Genomic DNA, 25,563 nt, shown 5'->3' with positions numbered 1-25,563 from the left:
CATGGTGTGTGCTTGGTCTTCAATTCATGGTTAGGGTGGTGGGCTTGGGATCTCAGGGACCTGAGTTTAAATCCTACTCAGCCATTGAATTAATTCCAGGTCTGGTTGACTCAGCCTGTCATCCTTCTGAGGTCAGCAAAATGAGTACCAGCTTGCTGGAATGATTGAGCCATTCGAGTATCTTGTGTTGGAGTGGTGACCCATCCACGATTGCGCCCAATAGCCTCGGAGACTGCCTTGGCAGCACCAACGCTCTATGCAGAGTGTGGTCCGAATGCAATGGATACCATGGTGTCTTTCATGAAGAGGACACGAGTCATCGTCGGCACCCTGAACAAAATACAAATTTCTGCTCTAAAAAAATACAAATCAATTCCTTTCCGGTAAAACTACCGAAATGCAGTATCACCGCTCAACTCCACCGATTTGTCCCTCTTTTTCCCTGCCTGTGGAACCAACTTCCATGTTCTCTTCATTCTCATTCTTCCCTCCAGGTCTTCAAGACAGCTCTTCACCATCTCAAATCATCCCCAATACAAAGCCATGATCCTTTCTCCACCCTCGTTAACCCCACCTCCCACTCCCTCACCGCCATCCCAAGCCGTCCTGCTTCCAAATTTCCAGTTTTTCCTTCCTGAGAGTTTCTTTCTGTATCCATCTTGCCCACCCCTTACATCCCCTCCCCCACCCCTATTCCTCCCCACACCCATTGTTTCTCCAAGTCTCCCTCGAATTCGTCCTTCAACTCCACTCTTGGTGTCTCCCCCACATCCTCCCCCCAAGCTTGAAAATGGTGTCTGACATGTTCATTAATTTGTCCACAGTGTCAAAGGAATCAATCACCCTATCAAAGATGACAACATATTGGAAATATCAGGCAAGACAAGATTGGTTACCTCACTCAGATTACCTGGTGAATTGCAAGCCTACATTGACCTCGCCATCAATCAGGGACTGTCAACCTTCAGTGTGCTTATTTTTTGTGAATATGGAAAGAAATACCATTTGTTCCTTAATGTGTGTCCTCTATATCATGATTCAAAGTTTGTGTTATATTCATGAAAATGTCTTTTCTAGAAACAAAAGTTGACAAAGGTTAATGTTTTTACTCGCATAAAGAGTGATTTGCCATAAAAGCAAATACTCTGATGATAACATGAGATTTGAGATAACCCGATGAGACGACATCATGTTTCGAGCAGGACTGCATCTTCAAAATGAATGATTCCAGGTAAGTGTGCTCGACTAATGTCTGAAACCCCACGTGACGTTTCTTTTATCCCGTATCTCAAGTTCAGTTACCGTGATGATGTTTCATGCACCGATTGATTTACCTTAATATCGGCGTGGACGATGTTCCTGCTGAGCACGTAAATCAAAGTGGAAACGGCCTGTGGGGGGTAAAATGAAATGATGGTGAGTGAGACAAGTCGAGGATTTGCTCCATGTGGATTCATGTTCTACATGATGTTTCAATAGTATGGATGGAATCAGGTTGGAGCATTAACCCTAAGCTGGAGCAAAAGAGGGAGCTGGGACATGAGTGAATGTTGATATTATAGAGTGGGAGTGTGTATGTGTATATGTTTGTTTGGGTGTGCATCTGTGGCATGTGTGTGTCAGAGCTCGAAACAACATATATTGTACGTGGGGTGGGAATGACACATCTTGACACCGGACAAAGGGAGGTCAAACATGGGACAGAAGTTAAGTCATGGGTATACAGAAGCTCTGTAAAAGGAGGAAAAATAGTGAAATAAAAAGCAAAAAAGAGGTGGAGAGAGGAGACTAATAATAAATAAAAAACGGAAGAGGGGAGAAAAATGGAAGAGGGGAGAAAAAAAAGGTGAGGTCAGACAGAACAAATGAAACAAAAAGAAGAGAGAAAAAGATTGAAAATTTGTGAAAGACAGAAAATGAAAAGAGCTCATTTATTCCTGTTGGATGACAACTTGATGATTCCGAAGATGAGTCTTTCTTCCTTTGTCAATGGGACTGAAAGAATGTCTGGGAAGAAACAACTGGCTTGAAGAGATCCATCTCGTCGGTTCATACATCGAACAAGTGATCGCTCAGGTTCCCAGGTATAAATGTTCTTACAGTGTGCACGTGACTGTGTGTGTAGATATGGACGCTAAACCGGGCATCCCGTCCGTCGGTGTTAAGTGGTGGACGTTAAAGATCTCACGGTGTCCTTTGTGAAGAGAGGGCGAGCTATTGCCTGCACCCTGAATAACTTCTAAATTGCTCCTCTAACTTACAGGGGGCACTGCATTGGTAGCAAAGCTGCACCACGAACAAATGATTATACCCACAGCCATGTGCTGCATTGGAAAGAAGAGAAAGAAGAGGAAAAATAAGAAGATGACTCCATAGATGATATCAGTGGCCCCTGGACATGAGAGAGAATGCTTGTGTGGGTTTTTCAAGATGTGATGCATGATCGACTGTCAGGGGTATCTATACGTCTTCAAAACAGGAATATTTCATGGTCAAGTTCTCTACCTGTTGCAGTGAGCTTGAAAGGAACAGTCCTGTGATCTCAGAAAATCCATCCAACATAATCCTGAACAATCCTTGAAAGAAAGAACAATCCTGAATTACTCAACATGCATTTATCCGATTGGACACCGCCCCCTTTTCCCCAAACAAAGGTTACTTTACCTCAATTTTTTCATTTTCCGACTCTTCCCACATGAGTCCTTCCCACTCTTCCTCAATTTTTTTCCTTCTCCGACTCTTCCAACATGAGTCCTTCTTCCCACTCTTCCTCAATTTTTTTTTCTTTTTCGACATCCCACATGAGTCCTTCTTCCCACTCGTCCTCAATTTTTTTTCCTTTTCCGACTCTTCCAAATCTTCCCCAATTTTTTTTCCTTTTCAGACTTCCCACACGAGTCCTTCTTCCCACTCTTCCTCAATTTTTTCATTTTCTGACTCTTCCCACATGAGTCCTTCTTCCCACTCTTCCTCAATTTTTTCATTTTCCCACTTTTGTTCAACAAATTCTTCTTCTTCACAAACAAGCCCTTCTTCCCACTCAAGTTCCATTTTTTCATTTTTCCACTTTTGTTCAACAAATTCTTCTTCTTCACAAACAAGCACATATTCCCACTCAAGTTCCATTTTTTCATTTTCCAACTCTTGTTCAACAAATTCTTCTTTGCAAGCCCGTTTACACCTCCACACTTCCTCCACCAGGACATCTTCAATTTCAATTTCTTCCTTCTCATGCTCCACATCACCATCGAGAGAAGCATTTCCTTGAAAGAAAAGGTGAAATTAGCATAAACACAGATGATGTGAGAATTCAGCACAAGCAAAACCATGGCGGTAATCTTAACACATTGATGTCATTTCAAGATGGTTTCAATCAACTTTAGCCTGTTCTGTCCAGTCGTATATCATTATCAGGAAAACCTCGATTGTGCCTTATGTTTAATGTCTGGTAAACTTGTACCTTGAAATTCAATAGTGTTCAAAGGTACACTTTCAGATTTATTCCCAAACGAGCAAGTACCACCCGTCGCTTCGCTAACGGGAATACAATGAGGGGGGAGGGGGAGAGAGAGAGGGGGAGAGAGAGAGAGAGAGAGAGAGAGAGAGAGAGAGAGAGAGAGAGAGAGAGAGAGAGAGAGAGAGAGAGAGAGAGAGAGAGAGAGAGAGAGAGAGAGAGAGAGAGAGAGAGAGAGAGAGAGAGAGAGAGAGAGAGTGGGGAGAGAGAGAGAGAGAGAGAGTGGGGAGAGAGAGATGGGTGTGGGAAAGGGAGTGGAGTGGGGAGTGAGAGGAGATGGAGGGGGAAAGAGAGGAGGGAGGAGTGGTAGATGGAGAGGAGTGGGGAAGGAAGACAGGGGTGGGGGAGGGAGAGAGGGGTGGGGGAGAGAAAGTGGGGTGGGGGAGAGAGGGAGGGAGAGGGGTGGGGGAGGGAGGGAGGGGTGTAGGAGAGAGAGGGGTGGGGGAGAGAAAGTGGGGTGGGGGAAAGAAAGTGGGGTGGGGGAAAGAAAGTGGGGTGGGGGAGAGTAAGTGGGGTGGGGAGAGAGAGAGGGAGAGGGGTGGGGAAGGGAGAGGGGTGGGGGAGGGAGAGAGGGGTGTAGGAGAGAGAGAGGGGTGTAGGAGAGAGAGGGGTGGGGAGAGAGAGAGGGGTGGGGGAGAGAGAGAGAGGGGTGGGGGGAGAGAGCAAGGTGGGGGGGAGAGAGGGGTGGAGGAGAGAGAGAGAGTGGTGGAGGAGAGAGAGGGGTGGGGGAGGGAGAAAAGGGGTGGGGGAGGGAGAGAGGGGGTGGGGGAGGGAGAGAGGAGTGGGGGAAGGAGAGAGGGGTGGGGGGAAGGAGAGAGGGGTAGAGGAGAGAGAGGGATGGAGGAGAGAGAAAGGGGTGGGGGAGGGAGGGAGGGGGAGAGAGAAAGGGGTGGGGGAGGGAGGGAGGGGGAGAGAGAGGGGTGGGGGAGGGAAGGAGGGAGAGAGAGGGGTGGGGGAGGGAAGGAGGGAGAGAGAGAGGGGTGGGGGAGAGAGCAAGGTGGGGGGAGAGAGAGGGGTGGAGGAGAGAGAGAGTGGTGGAGGAGAGAGAGGGGTGGAGGAGAGAGAGAGAGGGGTGGGGGAGGGAGAAAGGGGTGGGGGAGGGAGAAAGGGGTGGGGGAGGGAGAGGAGGTGGAGGGGAAAGAGAGGAGGGAGGGTTGGGGGAGCGAGGAGGTTGGGAGAGTGAGGAGGAGTGGGGGAGAAAAAGTGGGGTGGGGGAGAAAAAGTGGGGTGGGGGAGAAAGAGAGTGGTGGGGGAGAGAGGGGTGGAGAAGGGAGAGAGGGGTGGAGGAGAGAGAGGGGTGGCGGATAGAGAGAGGGATGGGGAGAGAGGGAGAGAGGGGTGGGGAGAGAGGGAGAGAGAGGTGGGGGAGGAAGAAAGGAGTGGGGGAGGGAGAGAGGAGTGGGGGAGGGAGAAAGGAGTGGGGGAGGGAGAGAGGGGTGGAGGACAGAGAGAGGTGGGGGAGAGAGCGAGGTGGGGGGAGAGAGAGAGAGAGAGAGAGAGAGAGGTGGGGGAGGGAGAGAGGAGTGGGTGAAGGAGAGAGGGGTAGAGAGAGAGGGATGAAGGAGAGAGAGAGAGAGGGGTGGGGAGGGAGGGAGGGGGAGAGAGAGAGAGGGGGTGGGGAGGGAGGGAGGGGAGAGAGTGAGAGGGGGTGGGGAGGGAGGGAGGGGGAGAGAGAGAGAGGGGTGGGGAGGGAGGGAGGGAGAGAGAGAGAGGGGTGGGGAGGGAGGGAGGGAGAGAGAGGGGTGGGGAGAGAGAGGGGTGGGGAGGGAGGGAGGGTAGAGAGAGGGGTGGGGAGGGAGGGAGGGGAGAGAGAGATGGGTGTGGGGAAGGGAGTGGAGTGGGGAGTGAGAGGAGATGGAGGGGGGAAGTGAGGAGGGAGGGTGGGGGGTGGAGAGGAGTGGCGGAGGAAGACAGGGGTGGGAGAGGGAAAGTGGGGTGGGGGAGAGAAAGTGGGGTGGGAGAGAGAGAGGGAGAGGGGTGGGGAAGGGAGAGGGGTGGGGGAGGGAGAGAGGGGTGTAGGAGAGAGAGGGGTGGGGGAGAGAAAGTGCGGTGGGGGAGAGAAAGTGGGGTGGGGGAGAGAAAGTGGGGTGGGGGAGAGAGAGAGAGAGAGGGTGGGGAAGGGAGAGGGGTGGGGGAGGGAGAGAGGGTGTAGGAGAGAGAGAGGGGTGGAGGAGAGAGAGAGAGGTGGGGTGGGGAAGAGGGAGAGAGGGGGTGGGGGAGGGAGAGAGGAGTGGGGGAAGGAGAGAGGGGTGGAGGAGAGAGAGGAATGGAGGAGAGAGAGAGAGAGTGGGGGAGAGAGGTGGGGGGAGAGAGAGAGAGAGAGAGATAGAGATAGAGATAGAGAGAGAGAGAGAGAGAGAGAGAGAGAGAGAGAGGGTGGGGGAGGGAGAGAGGAGTGGGTGAAGGAGAGAGGGGTGGAGAGAGAGGGATGAAGGAGAGAGAGAGAGAGAGAGAGAGGGGTGGGGAGGGAGGGAGGGAGGAGAGAGAGGGGTGGGGAGGGAGGGAGAGAGAGGGTGGGGGGGTGGGAAGGAGGGGAGAGAGAGAGGGGTGGGGAGGGAAGGAGGGAGAGAGAGAGGGGTGGGGAGGGAGAGGAGGTGGAGGGGGAAAGAGAGGAGGGAGGGTTGGGGGAGCGAGGAGGTTGGGAGAGTGAGGAGGAGTGGGGGAGAAAAAGTGGGGTTGGGGAGAAAAAGTGGGGTGGGGGAGAGAGAGTGGTGGGGGAGAGAGGGAGGGTGGGGGGAGAGAGAGGGTAGGGGGAGAGAGAGAGGGTGGGGGGGAGAGAGAGAGAGGGGTGTGGGAGGGAGAGAGGAGTGGAGAAGGGAGAGAGGGATGGAGGATAGAGAGAGGGGTGGGGAGAGAGGGAGAGAGAGGTGGGGGAGGGAGAGGGGAGTGGGGGAGGGAGAGAGAGGAGTGGGGGAGGGAGAGAGGGGTGGAGGAGAGAGAGAGGTAGGGGAGAGAGCGAGGTGGGGGGGGGGGAGAGAGAGAGAGAGAGAGAGAGAGAGAGAGAGAGAGAGAGAGAGAGAGAGAGAGAGAGAGAGGGGGGGGAGAGAGAGAGAGAGAGAGAGAGAGAGAGAGAGAGAGAGAGGGTGGAGAGAGAGGGATGAAGGGAGAGAGAGAGAGAGAGAGAGAGAGAGAGAGAGAGGGGGTGGGGAGGGAGGGAGGGAGAGAGAGGGGTGGGGAGGGAGGGAGGAGAGAGAGAGGGGTGGGGAGGGAGGGAGGGAGAGAGAGAGGGGTGGGGAGGGAGGGAGGGAGAGAGAGGGGTGGGGAGGGAGGGAAGGGAGAGAGAGGAGTGGGGAGGGAGGGAAGGGAGAGAGAGGGATGGGGAGGGAGGGAGGGGAGAGAGAGAGAGAGGCGTGGGGGAGGGAGAAATGGGTGGGGGAGAAGAGGAGGTGGAGGGGGAAAGAGAGGAGGGAGGGTTGGGGGAGCGAGGAGGTTGGGAGAGTGAGGAGGGGTGGGGGAAGGGAAGGCAGACGTGTGGTGGAGTGTTAATAACGATTCATGCCATCAAAATGATTCTTCAGAGAATATAACAGTGAAGATGGAAACAAAATAATGTCTGAAACCCATTTTATACTGGTCAAACTATAAATGCCGCCCACAGACAAACAACGCCCGGACACGTCCAGAGCCACGCCATCTGGACACATTCGTAGACAAACACTGCCCGTACATGTCTGGAAACAAACTCCTGTTGCGGACATAAACACCGCCCGGACAGAAACACCACCCAGACATGTCCGGAGACAAACAAACACTGCTCGGACAGGTCCAGAGAAAAACACTGTCTGGACAAAATCACCACCCAGACACGTCTGAAGGAAGAGAGAGAGAGAGAGAGAGAGAGAGAGAGAGAGAGAGAGAGAGAGTGAGAGAGAGAGAGAGAGAGAGAGAGAGAGAGAGAGAGAGAGAGAGAGAGAGAGAGAGAGAGAGAGAGAGAGAGAGAGAGAGAGAGAGAGAGAGAGAGAGAGAGAGATGGAAGGGGGGGTGGGTGGAGGGAGGGGAGTGAGTAGAGAGAAAATGTTATGCTTTATACAATCCAAAAACCTTGAGTAGCTTTCACCCTTGTTTTGGGGGAATTTCAAGAAACAAATTTTTTAAATGACGTTGCATGATTATATGCCTGGTTATGGCTTAAAGATTAGGGTGGTGGGCTTGGGATACTAGGATCCTGAGTTCAAATGGACTCATTTATGCATGTCGGAGACTCATGGACTCCTACAGACTCAGCTGTTGAATTAATACCAGGTGAGGTTGACTCTGCCTATCATCCTTCTGAGGTCGGCAAAATGAGTGCCAGCTTGCTGTTATCCTGTGTCGGAGTGGCGACCCGTCCAGGATTGTACCAAATAGCCAAAGAGACTGCTTAGGCAGCACCAATGCTCTGAGCAGAGTATGGTCCCAATGGATGGATGAATTATAAATGTTTCCAGGAGATGTGCAGAAACATTAATGTTTACTAGCATAACCCGCACTCTGCGCGACATGTTGGGGTGGGTGTGTTTGAGAAAGGAACTGATGCAGAGTATGAGTAGTAATTTTACTTTAATGCAGTAAGTGGAATACGATTTCACTGTTTCAGAACCATTTTATTTACTTTTTTTGTACCATGCACCTCATATGGTCTTTGAGATAATGTAAACCGAATATCACGTTACTCGAGCGCAGAACAAAGTCGAAGATAGCGCGACACGAAACCACAAACTCGGAAATAATATATAATATAAACAGATGGCAATCGTGTGATTGGTGGAAAAAAATTTGGCTCAGAAATTTAGAAAACATATTAATAAGGCAAACGGCTCGGAAATCGAGTGTTATCAAATATATTTTGCTTTGAAACTCACAAAGAGAAATCATATAACCTTTCTAAAGCACACAGAATCATATAAAATAACAAATTGCTTTCGAAACAGTCACGAGGACAAAGGAAAATGTGATCGCTCGTATGCTGCTGAGGTTAAAATTTAAAACCTCCACAAAATCCCTCTTCCCACTCTTCCTCATTTTTTAATTTTCCCACTCTTCCCACACCAGTACCTCTTCGCACTCTTCCTCAATTTTTTTCTTTTTCCCACTTTTGTTCAACAAATTCTTCTTCACAATCATCATAACGTTTTAACTTTTTACCACCCATCATCATTCAGAAGATATGGGATGAAACTTAGCCACCACGGTGCCCAGGACCAAGCATGTAGGCAAGCACACACACCTGCAGAGTCTCTTTACAGACCCAAATCTACCCGTATGTACCTCTACATTGCAGAAACTGCTGACTGTACTTCTTGATTGGGAGACGAACTGTACTGCCGTCGACTGTCAAGCACTCCAATTAATTGGTTGATCAGCAAGGGTTGGCTTGGCAAGCAATAGCAAGCTGATTGGTAATGGCACGTACAAACAAAAAAACTAAACATCACCGATTTCTTCACATTTTCAGATTTCGTTCCAGATTTCGAGTTATTTAGTCCATGTGATCCGATCCTCCAAACTCATCTTATATTTCTATCATATTCTTCAATTTGTCTGTGAAAGTAGATCATGGAAAATCGCATCATAGAATGCGTGAAATCGCTCCAAGCTCCTAATTTGAAAACTACAGGACTTGCAAAAGTGATGTATACAGTGATTCGTAGCTATGTAGATGAGGCATTCGATGATATGAGTGAGGAAAGTGAAAAAGAAACATTTCCAGCACTTTATCGTTCGTAAACCGTTGCGGCCTGTTTCTACTCAAGTTATTCATTGTTCAGCAGGCCGAACGAAATGGCGAATTAAGACCCCAGTGAGTTAACCGAGGAAGGGCCTTAACACCCCATGGAGAGCGAGGTGTCCGAGGATGCACCTGATAAAAGTATATAATTAAATAAGATCGTTAATTATCTTCAAAAGGGGTGTTTAAATGAACCCAAACACCAAAACACCACACACACACACCAACTGACTGGCTGGCACACATTGACATTTAGGAACATAGAAGGGGAATTGAAGAACGATTAAAATTGCTTTAAAATAAGTTTTGTGGATAAACCACGGATCTTTTACAGATAACGAACGAACGAACAAACACACACATTTGTGCAAAATACGAATACGAAATGAAACAATGAAAGTTTCCAACCAGACTGATCTTTATGCTGGTAAATGCTGGTATCTTTACCTGAAAAGCCAATTGGGGATAATGTGTTTGCTAATATTTTCATCCAAGGATGCTCCATGATGCCCTGCAAGGAAAACAGAGAAACATGAAAGGGCAGAAATCAAAGGACGACATTCTCGTAGAGTCCCCCTTAACGTGTGAACAAGACTCTCTTGCTGAAACTGGTACATTTAAACAAGATTGAGCTCATTAAAATGTTCAAAGTCACAGCCACTCACTTGCATCGAGATCCTCAGGTGAGGATTCACGCACAGCATCGCCGTTACAAGAGAAATGGACAAGTAATCAACATTTCCTTGAAGTTTCGAAAGCTGCACATTGTGCGGCATGAACGCCATTTTCTGGAAGGAAAGATAATCCCTTTTAAACAAAACATTAACCCATCCATCAAAATGATATTCTGTATTTGCAATTCATGAACAAAAACCATCAGCTCAGAGAAAAGTCGTGATCATTGACTTTTTATAATGATTATTTCTTCACTGCTCACCTGCAATTCCTCTTCTTCAAAAGGGAATTCAGTCGTGAGCAACAAGTGCATTACAACCCCAAGGGCCCAGACATCAGCTGGTGGACCATTGTATAGTAAGTTGCTCCACACCTCAGGAGCCATGTATAAAGGTGTGCCACGATGTCCAAAGAGCTGCTGCCCAGGCTGCAAAGCGACCGACAATCCAAAGTCGGCCACCTTTAGGGTCCAGGTTGAATCGTCAAACAGCAGGTTATCCAGCTGGAGAACAACAGAGTTAAAGATGTCAAAGAATAGACAAAATCAAAATGTGTAGAAGTAACCTTGCAAAGTTGGATCAACAAACACTTGCTTGAAATCAGGATCTGGACCGACCATCTTACATTCTATGTACGAGAAAAAAACATCTCCCTGCAGGAACGGCAATGCGGGGAGGACGAAATGAGGAGTGGTTGGTGTGTGAGGTTTGGCACACAGAGGAGATGGCAGGATGCACAGTGAGGACAGCAAGATGCGTAGTTGCGGTGGTGGGGCATGTGGTGGGAAATGCAGTGGGGGGCGGCAGAACACACGGTGAGATACAGCAGGACGAGCGGTGGGGAACGGCGGAACGAGCGGTGGGATACGCTGGGACGAGCGGTGGGGTACGGCGGGACGAGCGGTGGGGAACGGCGGGACGAGCGGTGGGGTACGGTGGGACGAGCGGTGGGGAACGGCAGGACGAGCGGTGGGATATGGCGGGACGTGCGGTGGGGTACGGTGGGACGAGCGGTGGGGTACGGCGGGATGAGCGGTGGGGTACGGCGGGACGAGCGGTGGGGAACGGCGGGACGAGCGGTGCGGTACGGTGGGACGAGCGGTGGGGGACGGCACGACGAGCGGTGGGATACGGCGGGACGTGCGGTGGGGTACGGTGGGACGAGCGGTGGGGTACGGTGGGACGAGCGGTGGGGAATGGCAGGACGAGCGGTGGGGAACGGCGGGACGAGCGGTGGGGTACGGTGGGACGAGCGGTGGGGAACGGCAGGACGAGCGGTGGGGAACGGCGGGACGAGCGGTGGGGTACGGTGGGACGAGCGGTGGGGAACGGCAGGACGAGCGGTGGGGAACGGCGGGACGAGCGGTGGGGTACGGTGGGACGAGCGGTGGGGAACGGCAGGACGAGCGGTGGGATACGGCGGGACGTGCGGTGGGGTACGGTGGGACGAGCGGTGGGGTACGGTGGGACGAGCGGTGGGGAATGGCAGGACGAGCGGTGGGGAACGGCGGGACGAGCGGTGGGGTACGGTGGGACGAGCGGTGGGGAACGGCAGGACGAGCGGTGGGGAACGGCGGGACGAGCGGTGGGGTACGGTGGGACGAGCGGTGGGGAACGGCAGGACGAGCGGTGGGGAACGGCGGGACGAGCGGTGGGGTACGGTGGGACGAGCGGTGGGGAACGGCAGGACAAGCGGTGGGATACGGCGGGACGAGCGGTGGGGTACGGCGGGACGAGCGGTGGGGTACGGTGGGACGAGCGGTGGGGTCCGGCGGGACGAGCGGTGGGGTCCGGCGGGACGAGCGGTTTCAGTGGGGGGGAGCAGTGGGACACGCTATGGGGGGGGTGGCAGAATGTGCAGTGGGGGGGCGGCAGGATATGTGGTGGGTGATGGCGGGACTTGCTGTGGGGGTGGCAGAAAGTTCAGTGAGGTGAGACACACAGTGGGGTGGTGGAACATGTTGTGGCAGGATTCCTCGTGGAGCCTGCAGGATGCATGTAGTGTACAAACCAGGAAGAGTTAATAATGGTTGTGAGCAATCATTCTCTATCGACCAGATCCATAATTTTGTCAAACAAAACAAATATTGTGACCAGGACAAAAATAATGTTCATGAAAAGCATGAAGGAAAGTCGAGGTGTAAGATTTGGGTGACAGTACACAGAGTATGGATTTGTGAGAGAACCAGAATTGGAACAGATTTGTGTGAAAAAGAAAAAGAAGATCCCAGGAAATGAGCTGTTTGTGTCCAAGAGAAGAGGGAGAGAATCATTTTTTCACAGCTTTTAATCAAGGATACAAATTAATTAATCTAACTGGCATTGAGGAGGAAAAGGATAACAAAAGAAGTATCTCGAAGGGCACTCGGTAGAGCGCATACCTCCGCCAAGTAATGCTTGATCCAGAAGAACATAACGGGCCGAACACATTTTGAAATATCATGCAAAAAAATCATTTTTAAGCCCTATCTCTCAATGGTGAAGAATCACTTTAAAAATCAAATAATTCTTGTATCCAGATTCAGATCTTCACCAAAATCGAATCGATAAGTCGTGGTTACACACCCAACCTGCCCACCAAGTTTCATCCGAATCCGTCTACAACTTTTTGAGGTATCGTGATATATATTAGTTTCGGCATGTCTCTCAATGGTGAAGAATCACTGAAAAAATTATCAGATCCGGATCTGGATTCAGATCTTCACAAAAATTGAATAATTTCTTCTTTGTCACACACCCAACCTGTCCACCAAGAATCTGTCCATAACTTTTTGAGATATCCTACACACAAACAAACAAAGACAGATAGACAGAAAGGGGTGAAGACATAACCTCCTTCACCTTCGGTGGCAGAAGTAATAAGGGCAGAAGAAGATTTTTTTCATCAATTATGTTTTCCTTCTTGAGAAGATTTGAGACGAAGAGGGAAAGGTAAATAACAGAAGAAAAGCTTGAGAAGAGGAGACCCAGGATAAAAACATATTGCATGTCAGATCTGAGGCATGATGCAGAGACGTTATGTGGCTGAGCCCTGAGGCCGACACAAACAGGTACAAATGAGACACAAAAAAGTCATATCAAGTAGATATGGATAGGAAAAGGGAATGTAGCAAAAATACAACGAGAAATCTTCTGAAGATGCAAAGCCCATTTGCGTCCGCTTTGCATTCGGACTACTTGTTTATCCGTCTGTCAAACATGACAAAACACCCCCCTCCCTCCCCAAAAATAGGACCACTGGACCTGTAGCTTATCTGGGCCCTGGCCTAATAGTCCTGGCTCTGGGGGGGGGGGGTTCGTGTTCATCTCTCTTGCACAGCAAAACTTGGTATTTTCCTGTTCTATATACTGAAATCCTCAGAAAAAAGTTTGGGTAACACTTCCAGATCAAGTGCATTTTCCCTGTACAGCCCAATATGTGATTATACCTTGACGCTCCACACTATTCATGGAATAACTCACAAGTAGACAGCGTTAGATTCAAATGTTACATTTATTTATCATGTTTGAACATGGCGAACATAATTTTTGCATGGTTCAATACAACAAACCCGGTTTCTATGCAAAAAATGCCTTATTTAGCGTATTTTTTCTCCAAAAATCACTTTCAGTTTGAAAGTTGCTCAAACTTCGATCACCTCTCATACATCCAATTTTGTAGATAGAGTAACCATAATTGGCCAAAAGTTTCCTGATTAAGTCTATTGATCACTCCATCATTCATATTCATGCTTTCGGGCAGTATATAGTGACAGTAGGGTCAAATGTAAACAGACGTCACCCCAACCCCCAAAAAGCCGCTTTAACCAAATTTGGTTAACGGGTTCTAACTTGAAAAATAAGCGTGATAAGAAGCTAATTTTGGTGTCTATGCATAGGTTTTTGATACCAAAGAATTCATTGGCACCATTTTCGGCCTCATTGGAGTGGACCTAATTTGCATAATTTCAAAATGTCCGCCAAACACGCTCTCGTTAAGACATCAGACAATAAAGACGTGGCAAGTGTTATAAGAAGTCCGATTCTGCATTTGTATCTGGATGTTTGGTTTCACATTTATGAAAGATAGTAGCAATAAATGTCATCATTGTACTTCTTTGAATATTTTTAATTTGCATAAATCCAGGATGGTGGCGCAATCGAGACAGCTGAAGATGACGATGGTTGTTTGCATGCCCAGGCATCATTAATACCAGTCCGTTATTTCTCCATAACACATATTCAAGATGGTGTTGCCATCTGCATTGAGATAATGAAACTACAACATCTTGAAGCCATGTGCATTTTTATTCAGGAAGCAGACATGTTGTTTTGGATCTGTTCCTTAATTGTTTGAGGAGCTTGCCATTCATGGAAAATGTGTCTGTACCTTGTCTGATGAAAGGGTGAGTTTATGAGGAAAAGCCTGAATATGATTTCTCCTGCTGTATTGATATCATTTTCATTTTAGGGGGCCTATGTGTTTTCTTGATCCTTCCAATTGGTCAATATCTATTGTGTTTGTAACTCATGATACTCCAAAGATCATTTCATCGGTAAAGGCGAGACACCAGATTATTGTAGTAACTCTAGCACGTCCATGATTGCTCTTGGTCACCTTGTGGCACTCCAACAGCACTGTAAGACCTAATTTAAGTGAAATAAGCCTTCAAAAACAAAAGGGGCCTAAGACCAGTTAGCGGTGCCCTCTTTTTTTGGCTTGCTGAACCAAATTCCCAACATATTTTATGTAGAAGGATGTTGAAAATGGCCTGTATTCTAAAGCTTAGGGGAAAGTGTATCTCTTCTTATCAGTCTTTCACATTTATATTTACAGGGTCCAGTTGATGCCAGTGGTTGATGTGTGCAGCAACAGTCTCGGATTGCAGCAAAGATCTGTTGTTAACGATGGAGTCTGTAACACTCTCCGCACCAACCGAAGACATTTTGTTTGATGTGACTCGATGCATCATCTGCCAGAATAGCTCAGGTGATAAAACTGTTAGCACAATCAGTGGCCACAAAAGGATACGAGAAGCAAGTGACATCCACAATGACCAAGTTTCCAAGCGACTTAAGCTGGTTGAAGGAGATGAGTTTGTTTATCATCTGACCAATGACTGTTACAAAAAGTACACCATGAAATCTGTTCTAAATCGAAAAAAGAAGTCTCGCTAAATGCCAAGACCCTGCGGTATCTGAGCAGAACGAAGGACAGGAAGAAGGTATAAGTACTCGTTCCCAGGCTGTCCGCCATCCACCAAATACAGAGACGACCATGACAGCCTTACGGCAAGTGAACTGCATTATCTGTGACAGTAAATCGCACAAACAACAGTTCACTAAATATCACATTTGTGAATGTAGCCCTGCTTTATCCTTTCTGGCAGCGACAAACTTCTTTCAAGATGATGTCTTCACCCGAACTTGTGACCTTCAAGACCCGCATTCTGTTTTTGGAGCAGATCTGTACTACCACAAGGCTTGTATGACTAAATACTTATATAAGTATGTCTCTTGCGACAAAGCCTTGCAACCGAAAGTGTCTGAAAAACAGGTTGCATGAAAACAGGTTGCTAAAGAGTTAGAGCAAGGCTTAAAAGATGGCAGGGGTTACGAACTTTGTGTTATCAGAGATAGTTTGAACAATATTGATGAAAAATGTTACTTTCGCAATAGAGATGTAAAAGTTTTCTTAATGAACCAGTTTGGCAGTGAGATTGATTTTACATATCCCAGTGCTTTGAACAAATCAATGATGGTATTCAGTGTTCCAAAGAATGTGGGAGTTCAGCGTATTCGTTCTCTTGATCCTGTGCAGGTATGTGCCAGTGTGATCAGGAAGGCTCCAGATGATTATGATTTTGGCCTTGACGATAGCTTTTGTGATGCACAAGATCTTAAACATGCATTGAGTACGATGAATATCCCTGAACCTGTACTACGTTTTTTCGGTCATTTGTATAATTTCAATCCTGAAACCTACAAAGAAACAGCAGACGCCCTCAGGAAAGAGGAGAAGCATACCACTGAAATGCTTGATGATGATACAGATGCTGAAAGTGCGAATCAAGCAACCCAGCCATTGGATGGCAAACTCTCCCCCCAACGTTGCAGAAAGGTACAGTCACTTTTTCAGATCATGGACGATGTACACTACAGTGGGAGAAGGAGAACACCGATGCATATTATGAATGCAGAATCTGTTCATACTCTGGGATGTGGAGGCAAAATTGTGACCCAAACCTTGAACCATGAAGGACTTGCCATCAGCTACCCAGAATTTCGAAAGGAAGAGGCATACTGAGACTGTACCCGTTGAATACAGTGCAGTTGAGCCATCAACACCACTGCCAAAAGATGTGAAAACTTTCTGGCCTTCCAACAATAACAAACTTCTCCTTGGAAAACTGATCTACAACCATCTTCGTTCAAGTATTCCTCACACTGAACAGTATCCCACTATACTCGGACAGGTGACCGGAGAGGAAGAGGATTGGAAATGTATTAAAATTCACAAAGGCGGCCAGAACGCACTAGCACACCTTCAAGTCACATTTGAAGAAGCTGATCTTCGCATACTCCTTCATGTTTTGGACTCAATCAAGAAAGGATACAAAGTGTGTGTTGTCATCTCCAATGATACCAACGTAATTGTTGCTCTGCTTTACCACATGCCTGTGGTTTTCCAATATAACCTAGAGGAGCTGTGGGTATGAGCTGGAGTTGGAGATAGCACACGGTATGTGCCCCTTCATACCTTGTTCGAGTGTATCGGATGTCACCTCTGTGCAGTCCTACATGCTGTACACAACCTTACGCGATGTGATATCACCAGCAAAGTTGGGACTGAGAAGGCCGCTTTTAAAGTTGAACCAGAGAAGTTGCTGCAGCAATTTGGGACAATGCCAACCCTTTCCCCATGCATTATCAGGAATGCAGAATGTTACTTGGTCAAAGTGCGAAAATCAAGTAGTGATTCCAAGAACTTTTCTGATTTGCAGGCTGAGGTCTTCCACCACATGAAAGGGAGTTCTCATCACAACCTACCTCCAACCAGCCAAGGACTCCTGCCACATATCAAGCATAGTTTTTACAATGCGTAAACCATCATGCATGCTTTGGACATTCATCATGATCCAGAAAATACGATGCCACTGAAGCCAGAGGATTGTGGCTATGAGCACGACAAAGAACCGTTGATACCTGAGACATCATGGAAAACCCTTGAATCCCATTGGATGGTTGTCTGTTCATGCACTAAGTGTACCTCAACTTGTCCTTGTAAGACTGCTAATGCCAAATGTGTCAATTTCTGTCAATGCAAGAAGGCATCCCCCAGCACTTGCAAAAATCCCATTGCTTGATAAAGAATATCGATCTCGATGATGAAAGTTGGTAATTGCAGCAAGTCTTTCCTCTGCCATGACTGAAGCTGTTGGCTTTCTGCGTAGGTCACGTATTATTCGTCACAGCTTAATCTGTACGTATGCCATATTTGACTAGATTAAATTTCGAAAGGCAATATTCATTGTGCTCCTTGCTGAGATTCAGACACAAGTATAAAGCTGAACTTTTAGTGAAATTTAGCATATCCCTATACTGTCTTCGCCAGAACTGTTTGGCGACCATTTTTAAATTATGCAAATTATGTCTACTCCAATGAGGCTAATAATGGTGCCAATGAATTCCGGGGTATCAAAAACCTATGCATAGATACCAAAATCAACTTCCTATCACACTTATTTTTGAAGTTAGAACCCTTTGACCAAATTTGGTTAAAGCAGCTTTTTGGGGGTAGGGGGTGACTTCTGTTTACATTTGACCCTACTGTCACTATATACTGCCCGAAAGCATGAATATGAATCATGCAGTGATCAATAGACTTAATAAGGAAACTTTTGGCCAATTATGGTTACTCTATCTACAAAATTGGGTGTATGAGAGGTGATTGAAGTTTGAGCAACTTTCAAACTGAGAGTGATTTTTGCAGAAAAAATACGCTAAATAAGACATTTTTTTTGCATAAAAACCAGGCTTATTGGATTGAACCATGCAAAAATTATGTTAGCTATGTTCAAACATGATAAATAAATGTAACATTTGAATCTAATGCTGTCTACTTGTGAGTTATTCCATGAAACTTGACTTTTGCCATTTTGGTCCATTGGTGTCAAGGCATAATCACATATTGGGCTGTACAGGGAAAATGCACTTGATCTGGAAGTGTTACCCAAATTTTTTTTCTGAGGGTCTCAATATATAGAACAGGAAAATACCAAGTTTTGCTGTACAAGAGAGATATACACGAACCCCTCCCCCCAGAGCCTATACTATAATGTTGTAACCCAAATTTGGTAGCATTCCGACTGGTGGGTCTGGAGAAGAAGATTTTTGAAGAAAATTACTAAGTCGGCCATTTTTACTTACTTAAAGTCAAGAGCTTTGCAACAAAATTACCAGACCGAATTTTGCAATTCCTGTTACCAGTCAGGAGAGGAACGTTCTTGCCAAATTTCAGCCGGATCGGCTCAGCAGTTTGGCCAGAGAAGTCAAAATAGGAGACGGACAGACAGACGGTGCACGATGACAATACCCTGGAATTTAAATTCAGATAAGCAAAAAATTGACGATTTTAGGTGACCTTGATCTTTTGACCTCAAAAGCAACATCCTTTCGTCGCCCAATATGTAAATCAGTCAATCGGATGGAAATTGATGATTTGATGCAACCTTGACCTTTTGATACAAAAAAACATATAATCTGCTTCTCACTTTTCATTGGTGAACCAATTCAGTGACCCAATATTTTTCAGGTCAATTGGATGAAAACTGACGATTCTATGTGATGCTGACCTTTGCCCCGTTGACCGAATTATTAATTTGTTTTCTCCACGTTCTCATAATAAAGCTTTGTTGAAAATTTAATGATAAAAGCTCAAATGGTAAAAAAAAACAAAGGTACAGCTTGGACAGACACACGCACACAAAGACGTGATTGTAAAGCATGCCATGCTGGGCAGAGGACGGGCTTATTAACAACACAGGGCCGAAACAACAAGGGTAGACGGGGCAGATTCGGTGTGAAATCTTTGCTGTTGGCATGTATAATTCACTCTGAGGACTGGACTTTGCTCGTGTTCACATAAAATAAATTTTGTATTCCAGGGCTGGCTCCGGTCGGGGTGAGCTCTGTGCCCTCCTGAGATTAAAACGGTGTCAGCACACGTGGGGTAAACTGTGGAGTTGTAATTCACGAAGTTTAATGCACTCGGCTCTCCAAGTGACAGATTGCAACAAGTGGGCAATTCGGACCATGGCACATCCCTGATGTGACTTGGAGCACCAGGACCAGGCTATGCTGCAAGCCCTGTCTCATGACAATTTTCATTCATAAAACAGGGCATAAAAATACTGAAGAAAAAACAAAAAAAACAACTCCAACGTCCTGTCGAAATCCAACACTATTTTCACAAATGCTGGAGAAGGGCCACTGATCCTGAACGATTTTCATTGGCCCTCCAGAGCAGCAGTATTTTAACAACTGTTGGAAGACAACCACAACATGGCATGAAGGTGTGGGTGTGTGCCATCCTTCTACTGGACGTCTTGTCAGCAGGTATTACTTGGTGGATCCAAGGTGTTCTTCACGAAGAGGAGGCGAGCTATCACCAGCACCCTGAACAAATTGTAATTGTTGTTCTAATGTACAGGGGGCACTACATCAGCGCCATAGCCAAGCCCCCGAGAAAATAATGCCACCAACAGCTGTGTACTAGATCCCAAAGAAAGGCAAGAAAACTACCACAACCATGCAACATTCACAGACTACCCCAATATGGTTACCTATCTTTTGCAATCTGTGGTTCAGCCAACTTAAGGAAACACAATGCAGAGATTAATTGTGCTGTGGTTCGAATCAAAACACAGTGAGATTGTTATGAAGATATTTTCCCCAGCTTGACCTCACGGAAACCAAGACCTTCAAGATCATTGGAATCTCCCGTGATGAAGGGGTCGAAAATGGACCGATCACTTTTCCATGGCAGAAAGGTCGGTGGTCTCTCTGTCTTCCACCACCTCCTCTCTCGTCTTGCACTCTCTACTCTTTCTGCAGGGCTCAAATGGTCCACCATCAACCCCTTTCTGGTGAAACTACCTTATCCAGGATTACTGCTCACCTCCACTTATTTGTTCCTCTTTTTCCCCACCTGTGGAATCAACTTGCACATTCTTTTCAATCATATTCTTCCCTCCAGGTCTTCAAGACAGCTTTTCACCACCATCTCAAATCATCCCCAATGCAAAACCACGATCTTTTCTCCCCTCATTAACCTCAGCACCCCCCCTCCCCAACACACTCCCTCATCCCCCATCCCCACATCCTCCTCCTTTCAAATTTCCAGTTTTTCCTTCCTGAGAGTTTGCTTCTGTATCCATCTTGTTCACCCCTTGCATCCTCTCCTGCACCCCCATTCCTCCCCACACCTATTGTTTGTCCAATTCCCCATTTATATTGTCCTTCAACTCCACTGCTGGTACCCCCCATCCTACCCCAAGCTTGAAACAGGTGTCTGACATGTTAATTAATTTGTCGACACGTCCAATTAATTTGTCCATCAAAGACAAGAAAAGATTGGAAATATCAGGCAAGACAAAATTGGTTACCTTACTTAGCTTACCTGGTGAATTGCAAGCCTTTGTGAATATGGAAAGAAATAGCATTTGTTCCTAAATGTGTGTCCTCTATATCATGAATCAAAGGTTGTTTTATATTCATGAAAATGACTTTTCAAGAAACAAAAGTTGACAAAGTTTAATGTTTTTACTCGCACAAAGAGCAATTTGCCATAAAAGCAATTACTCTGATGATAACATGAGATTAGCGATAACCCGATGAGACTACATCATGTTTCGAGCAGGACTGTATCTTCAAAATGAATGATTCCAGGTAATTGTGCTCTACTAATGTCTTAAACCCCACGTGACGTTTCTTTTATCTCTTATCTCAAGTTCAGTTACCGTGATGATGTTTCATGCACTGATTGATTTACCTTTATATCGGCGTGGACGATGTTCCTGCTGTGCATGTACATGAAAGAGGAAACGGCCTGTGGGGAGGGTGGGGGGAAATGAAATGATGGTGAGTGAGACAAGACGAGGTTAAATATGGAGTCATGTTCTGCAAGATGTTAACATAGTATGGATGGAATCAGGTTGGAGCATTAACCCTAAGTTGGAGCAAAAGAGGGAGATGGGACATGAGTGAATGTTGATATTATTGAGTGGGAGTGTGCATGTGGAGTGTTATGTGTTGGATTTTATCTCCATTTGTGGGTTTCAAGAGATGGGAGGAAGTTCTTACAGGACTCAAAATCTTCCCCTCCTTCTTAGTAAAGGATCACGATTCGTGAACCAAACTGTGAAGTTTCGTTCTCATAGCCTCGTTCCAAAGGGCTCCTTTCAAAATCTTCACTGAACCTCTGACAGCTTCCACTTGTAGCTCGTTTGGAGTGATATTCCCCAGAATGATTTTTAAACACTCAGTGAGGGTTTCCTTCATCATTCCTGTCGCTCTGATTATTACTGGTATAATTTCAGCTTTCTTCAATTTTCACATCCTCTTGACCTCAGATCCTGGTATTTGGTCATTTTCCTGATTTCTGTGGCATTTAGTCCAAAGTCATTGTAAACTGAAGCCTCGATCAACAATGCTGACTTTTCCTTTTTGTGTTTGAGCACTATGTCTGGACGCAATGCTTTGTTTGCAGTGTCCACACTTGATTGGATCATCTTGTCATGTGTGAGCATTATCTGTTCATTTTCAAGAATCTGATCTGGTTTGTGTTTCCATGATTGTTCTGGAACCGGGATGTTGAAATGTTGACAGATGTTCCAGTGGATTACTCTGCAGATGCTGTCATGTCTTTCTGTGTACCGCTGTTCTGCCATGAGTGTTTTACATCCCAAAAGGAGGTGACTGGTACTTTCTATTTCTACCCCACAAAACCTGCATTTGTCCGACTGGCACAATCCCACCATCTTCTTTAAGGCATCAGTGTCATGTCCGTGGTCTTGGGCATGATGACTTGTTCTCCATCCCAACTAATTTGACCTCTTCTTAGCATTCAAATGAGCTTTCCTTGTAGATCCCTATCCTATCAAGCTCTTTTAAAAAAAATCTTCCTGTTCTTTTGTCATTCTCCCATTTGTCAGAGTATAACTGCTGATATTTCTTTTTAATGTTTTTCTTTATTTTTTTCTTTGCAATCGTTACCACCACTACCGAAGGAGGAAGGAGGTTATGTTTTTACCCTGTCTGTCTGTCTGTTTGTTTATCTGTGTGCAGGATATCTCAAAACGTTGTGCACAGATCTGGATGAAATTTTGTGGACAGGTTGAGTGTGTGACAAGGACGAACCGATTCGATTTTTGTGAAGATCTGGATGCAGCTACTGAAATTTTCAAAGTGATTTTTCACCATTGAGTGCTGGGGCCAAAAACGATATGTAGCCCGATATTTGAAAAATTTATCGGACCTGATATGTTCCACTGGATCAGGCATTGCATAGCGGAGGTATGCACTCTCCTGAGTACCCTTCTAGTTGGGGCTGTGTTTGTTTCTGTTTCGTTTTCCTGTGTAGTACCCATCATTTGCACCTGATTTTGGAAGTTTGTTGCTAAATGGATTAAGGATCCCTTTTCTAGTTTGTAAAATACTTTCTCATGTACAAATTTCATTTGATCGCCTGTTGAGCTTTTCCCACACTCCACTAGTCCTAAACATGATGTTCTGTGCACTTGGTTAACCTCCATCAAACCACGTCCTCCTTCTCGCCTCAGTAAGTTCAACCTCAGTATGTGTTGGTTTTTATAGAATATCTTGTGAATAGTTCAAAGTTTCCTTGTTTTGATATCTAAGTTCTTGATCTCCAATTGTGGCTAGTTTATAATTGCACGACTATATTGGAATACCGGTACTGCAAGTCGGTTTATATCTTTGGTTTTGTTTCTTGGAGAGAGGGATGACTTCAGAATTAGTCTTATTCTGCGTAGGTACTCTTTGCTGATTATTTTAAACATTTTTTTGTGTTGTACCTTGGAGCCTTCTTCTATTCCGAAGTATTTGTCAGATGCTTCGTTTTCTATTTCCTGGATTGTTGTATTTTGATAGACTGAAATGTTGTCTCTTCTTTTTGTTTTTCCGTGCACAAATGTGCATTTGGCACATTTGGCACAAACAAACTCCATTTGGATGTCCTCCGAGTTCTGTGTGTGTGTACATGTGTGTGCGCATATGTATATGTATATATGTATATATATATATATATATATATATATATATATATATATATATATATATATATATATATATATATATGTGTGTAAGTGTGTGTGTAGAGAGACGTGACAGAAGTAAATAGATACCTTAAATTTCTTCATTTCATCTGTATAAGGCAGTTTTACTCAGTGATTTGTACTAATATTTGACTATTTCTTTGCAAAAACGAGTTCGTGGGTCTTGCATGACAATTAACTTTGCCTCTAACCCAGAGAGCATACAAATTTTCCGATTTTCAAGGAGGACGAATTGTTGGCCACTTGGAAGGTGGAGTCAGCCAGAATCAGATAGCTCAGAACCTTGGCATTCCGCTTTCTACGGTCAATCGGGTGATTGTGCAATTCACCAGCAAAGGCAAGGAATCCACAGTTTCCAGTTCTGGTCGTCCTGGGCCCTCAGAAAGGTGTCTTCGAGCTGTCAAGCGGTCGATTGAGAAAACTCCCCATTGTAAGGCAGCAGATTTTGCAGAGGAGGTCCAAGTTAGCTCAAGAACTGCCGTGCGGTACCTTCATCAACTGGGCTACAATGGCAGAGCAACTCAGAGAAAACCTCTTTTTAGACCAACCAACATTCAAAGAAGAAAGAAGTGGGCTGACGAGATGGCCACCAGATCCTTGGAGTTTTGGCAAACTGTAATTTTTTTCAGATGAATCCAATTTGCTCAATTTTCTGACAGTGGACACGTATGGGTTTGGAGACTCCCCAGACAAGAGTTTTCTTTGAACCGATTGCAGCCAACTGTCAAACACTGTGGTTTTTCAAACAGGAAGCCATCTGGAAACTTTCCGACACTGGTTTCAGGATGGCTTCGTGTTGGCACCAAGGTCAAAGGACTTTAAAACAGTTACCAAAAATTACGTCAAGGAAAACATCCAGCATCTGAAATCAAAACCAAATCCCACCGCCGACTTGCATTCTTAAATTTATGACTCCAAGACCATCAAACATTTTTACCTTTTACCAAAGATCCCCAAAGCCAACAACCTGGTCCATCTTATCGATTTCAACTTGCAGTTTCCGTACCAAAATGATCTCCGGTTATTCTGATAAGATGGCTTCTCTCATTCAATCTTCACGCTCTTTCATCAAGGACACTGATCACACACTCACAACAGTCATCCTCTCATGCCTCCATTATCAAATGTTCCTCACCATGTTCCCAATTGCTCAGGCTTTGCCGTTTTTGCCGAGACATTGAAAACTTCAAATCCATGTTAAATGAGATGTGTAAGTTTTTTGCTGAGTTTGCCTTTTCCAGCTCCACTGTGGCTGGAGCACTGGAGCAGGCCCCCTCAATACCGTCACATGGATCTTTAAAACTCCTTAATTTTCCATTCATCATATTCAAAACTCCATGATTAAACCCCCCAATTTAATTAAATTCCAATGTAAGGCTTACCTGGTACATTATTGGTCTCACCAACTCCACTGAGAGTTTCCCGTACTTGAGCAGAACGTCTATCAGTGTACCTGTGAACAAAACATCAAGAACTGTCTTTGGGCATGCTCCAGAAGTGTTGTCATAATATCCTTAATTGAGCACCAAAATGTAGAATGAAGACATCCCAGGGCCAAAGATTCAAGGGAAGGATGGCTAAGAGATGTCTGTACTCACCTCCAGAGCCATCTTGCCAGAGTTTGAACATTCGTCCATCGATAAACTGTCACTGATGTTCTCAGGGATCAGACGTCACGTGGTTTTTGTTTCTTTTTTCCCAAGTTGCAAAATGCAATTTTCAATGAGCCATGAATAATACACCGCCGTAAAGGTGGAGATATATACCGCGAGATTTGGATGTCCTCCAAGTACATGTCCTTTACTGACGAATACACCACGAGCTGGAATCCGGAAATGACATCCCAGACAAAACCCCATCTTTCTAGACCTCCATCTCACTAAATCCATCATCCCGACACCTTGCGTCTGCCATTCAATCCGTCACCTACGGACATTAGATCGTCCGTCATGTTAAACTGTGTTAAACTGCAGTCAGCAAAGCGACAGGACGGGTTTAGTGCTGGACGCCGGGATGACGTGCACGTCCATGGAGGCCTAGCCTCGTGATAGACACCACGTTGTAATGACTTCCCCAACATAACGCTGTCATGTCATCCCAGTGAAAAGAGCATGACAGACAGAAGGACAGACGGGAAGATCCGGCTACTTTATTATACACATGACATTCCTCGCAAAAGCACCCGTCCCCAGTGATGGGAAAAGTTTAAGTTGATCTGTCAACATAAATTATTTCATGGATTTCAATAAGGTTAATTGTGTCGCACTCTCCATTTCACCGAGAGCTAAGGCTCTGAACTAACACTGCCCACCACAAAATGGTGGTGCAATA

General features: G+C 46.0%; 1 protein-coding gene and 1 pseudogene across 8 annotated transcripts in view; one reads left to right on the top strand and one right to left on the bottom strand.

Moving 5' to 3' along the window:
* LOC147007739 (uncharacterized) overlaps nucleotides 1-25,563 on the bottom strand; it is a 50,831-nt gene that overhangs the window by 11,039 nt on the left and 14,229 nt on the right. For 6 of the 8 annotated variants that reach the window (XM_085866497.1, XM_085866498.1, XM_085866494.1 and 3 more), the window contains exons 6-13: nucleotides 24,615-24,685; nucleotides 20,928-20,984; nucleotides 10,159-10,398; nucleotides 9,887-10,009; nucleotides 9,669-9,732; nucleotides 2,665-3,263; nucleotides 2,506-2,576; nucleotides 1,335-1,391 (exon numbers count right to left, since the gene is read on the bottom strand). In XM_085866497.1, the coding sequence (XP_085722623.1) occupies nucleotides 2,881-3,263; nucleotides 9,669-9,732; nucleotides 9,887-10,009; nucleotides 10,159-10,398; nucleotides 20,928-20,984; nucleotides 24,615-24,685 (938 nt within the window). In that variant the 3' untranslated portion in view covers nucleotides 1,335-1,391; nucleotides 2,506-2,576; nucleotides 2,665-2,880. The remainder of the gene's footprint in view (nucleotides 1-1,334; nucleotides 1,392-2,505; nucleotides 2,577-2,664; nucleotides 3,264-9,668; nucleotides 9,733-9,886; nucleotides 10,010-10,158; nucleotides 10,399-20,927; nucleotides 20,985-24,614; nucleotides 24,686-25,563) is intronic. The other 2 variants (XM_085866501.1, XM_085866502.1) reach the window with 2 other exon arrangements.
* LOC147007740 (uncharacterized) lies at nucleotides 14,636-16,181 on the top strand (annotated as a pseudogene).

The sequence above is a fragment of the Eptatretus burgeri genome, unplaced genomic scaffold, assembly GCF_056783735.1.
Source record: "Eptatretus burgeri isolate ZD-2024b unplaced genomic scaffold, Ebu_testis_v1 Ebu_testis_scaffold_32, whole genome shotgun sequence".
Classification (NCBI taxonomy): domain Eukaryota; kingdom Metazoa; phylum Chordata; class Myxini; order Myxiniformes; family Myxinidae; genus Eptatretus; species Eptatretus burgeri.
The sequence above is the reverse complement of the archived record's forward strand: the minus strand, read 5'-3'. Positions and strand labels throughout refer to the sequence as shown.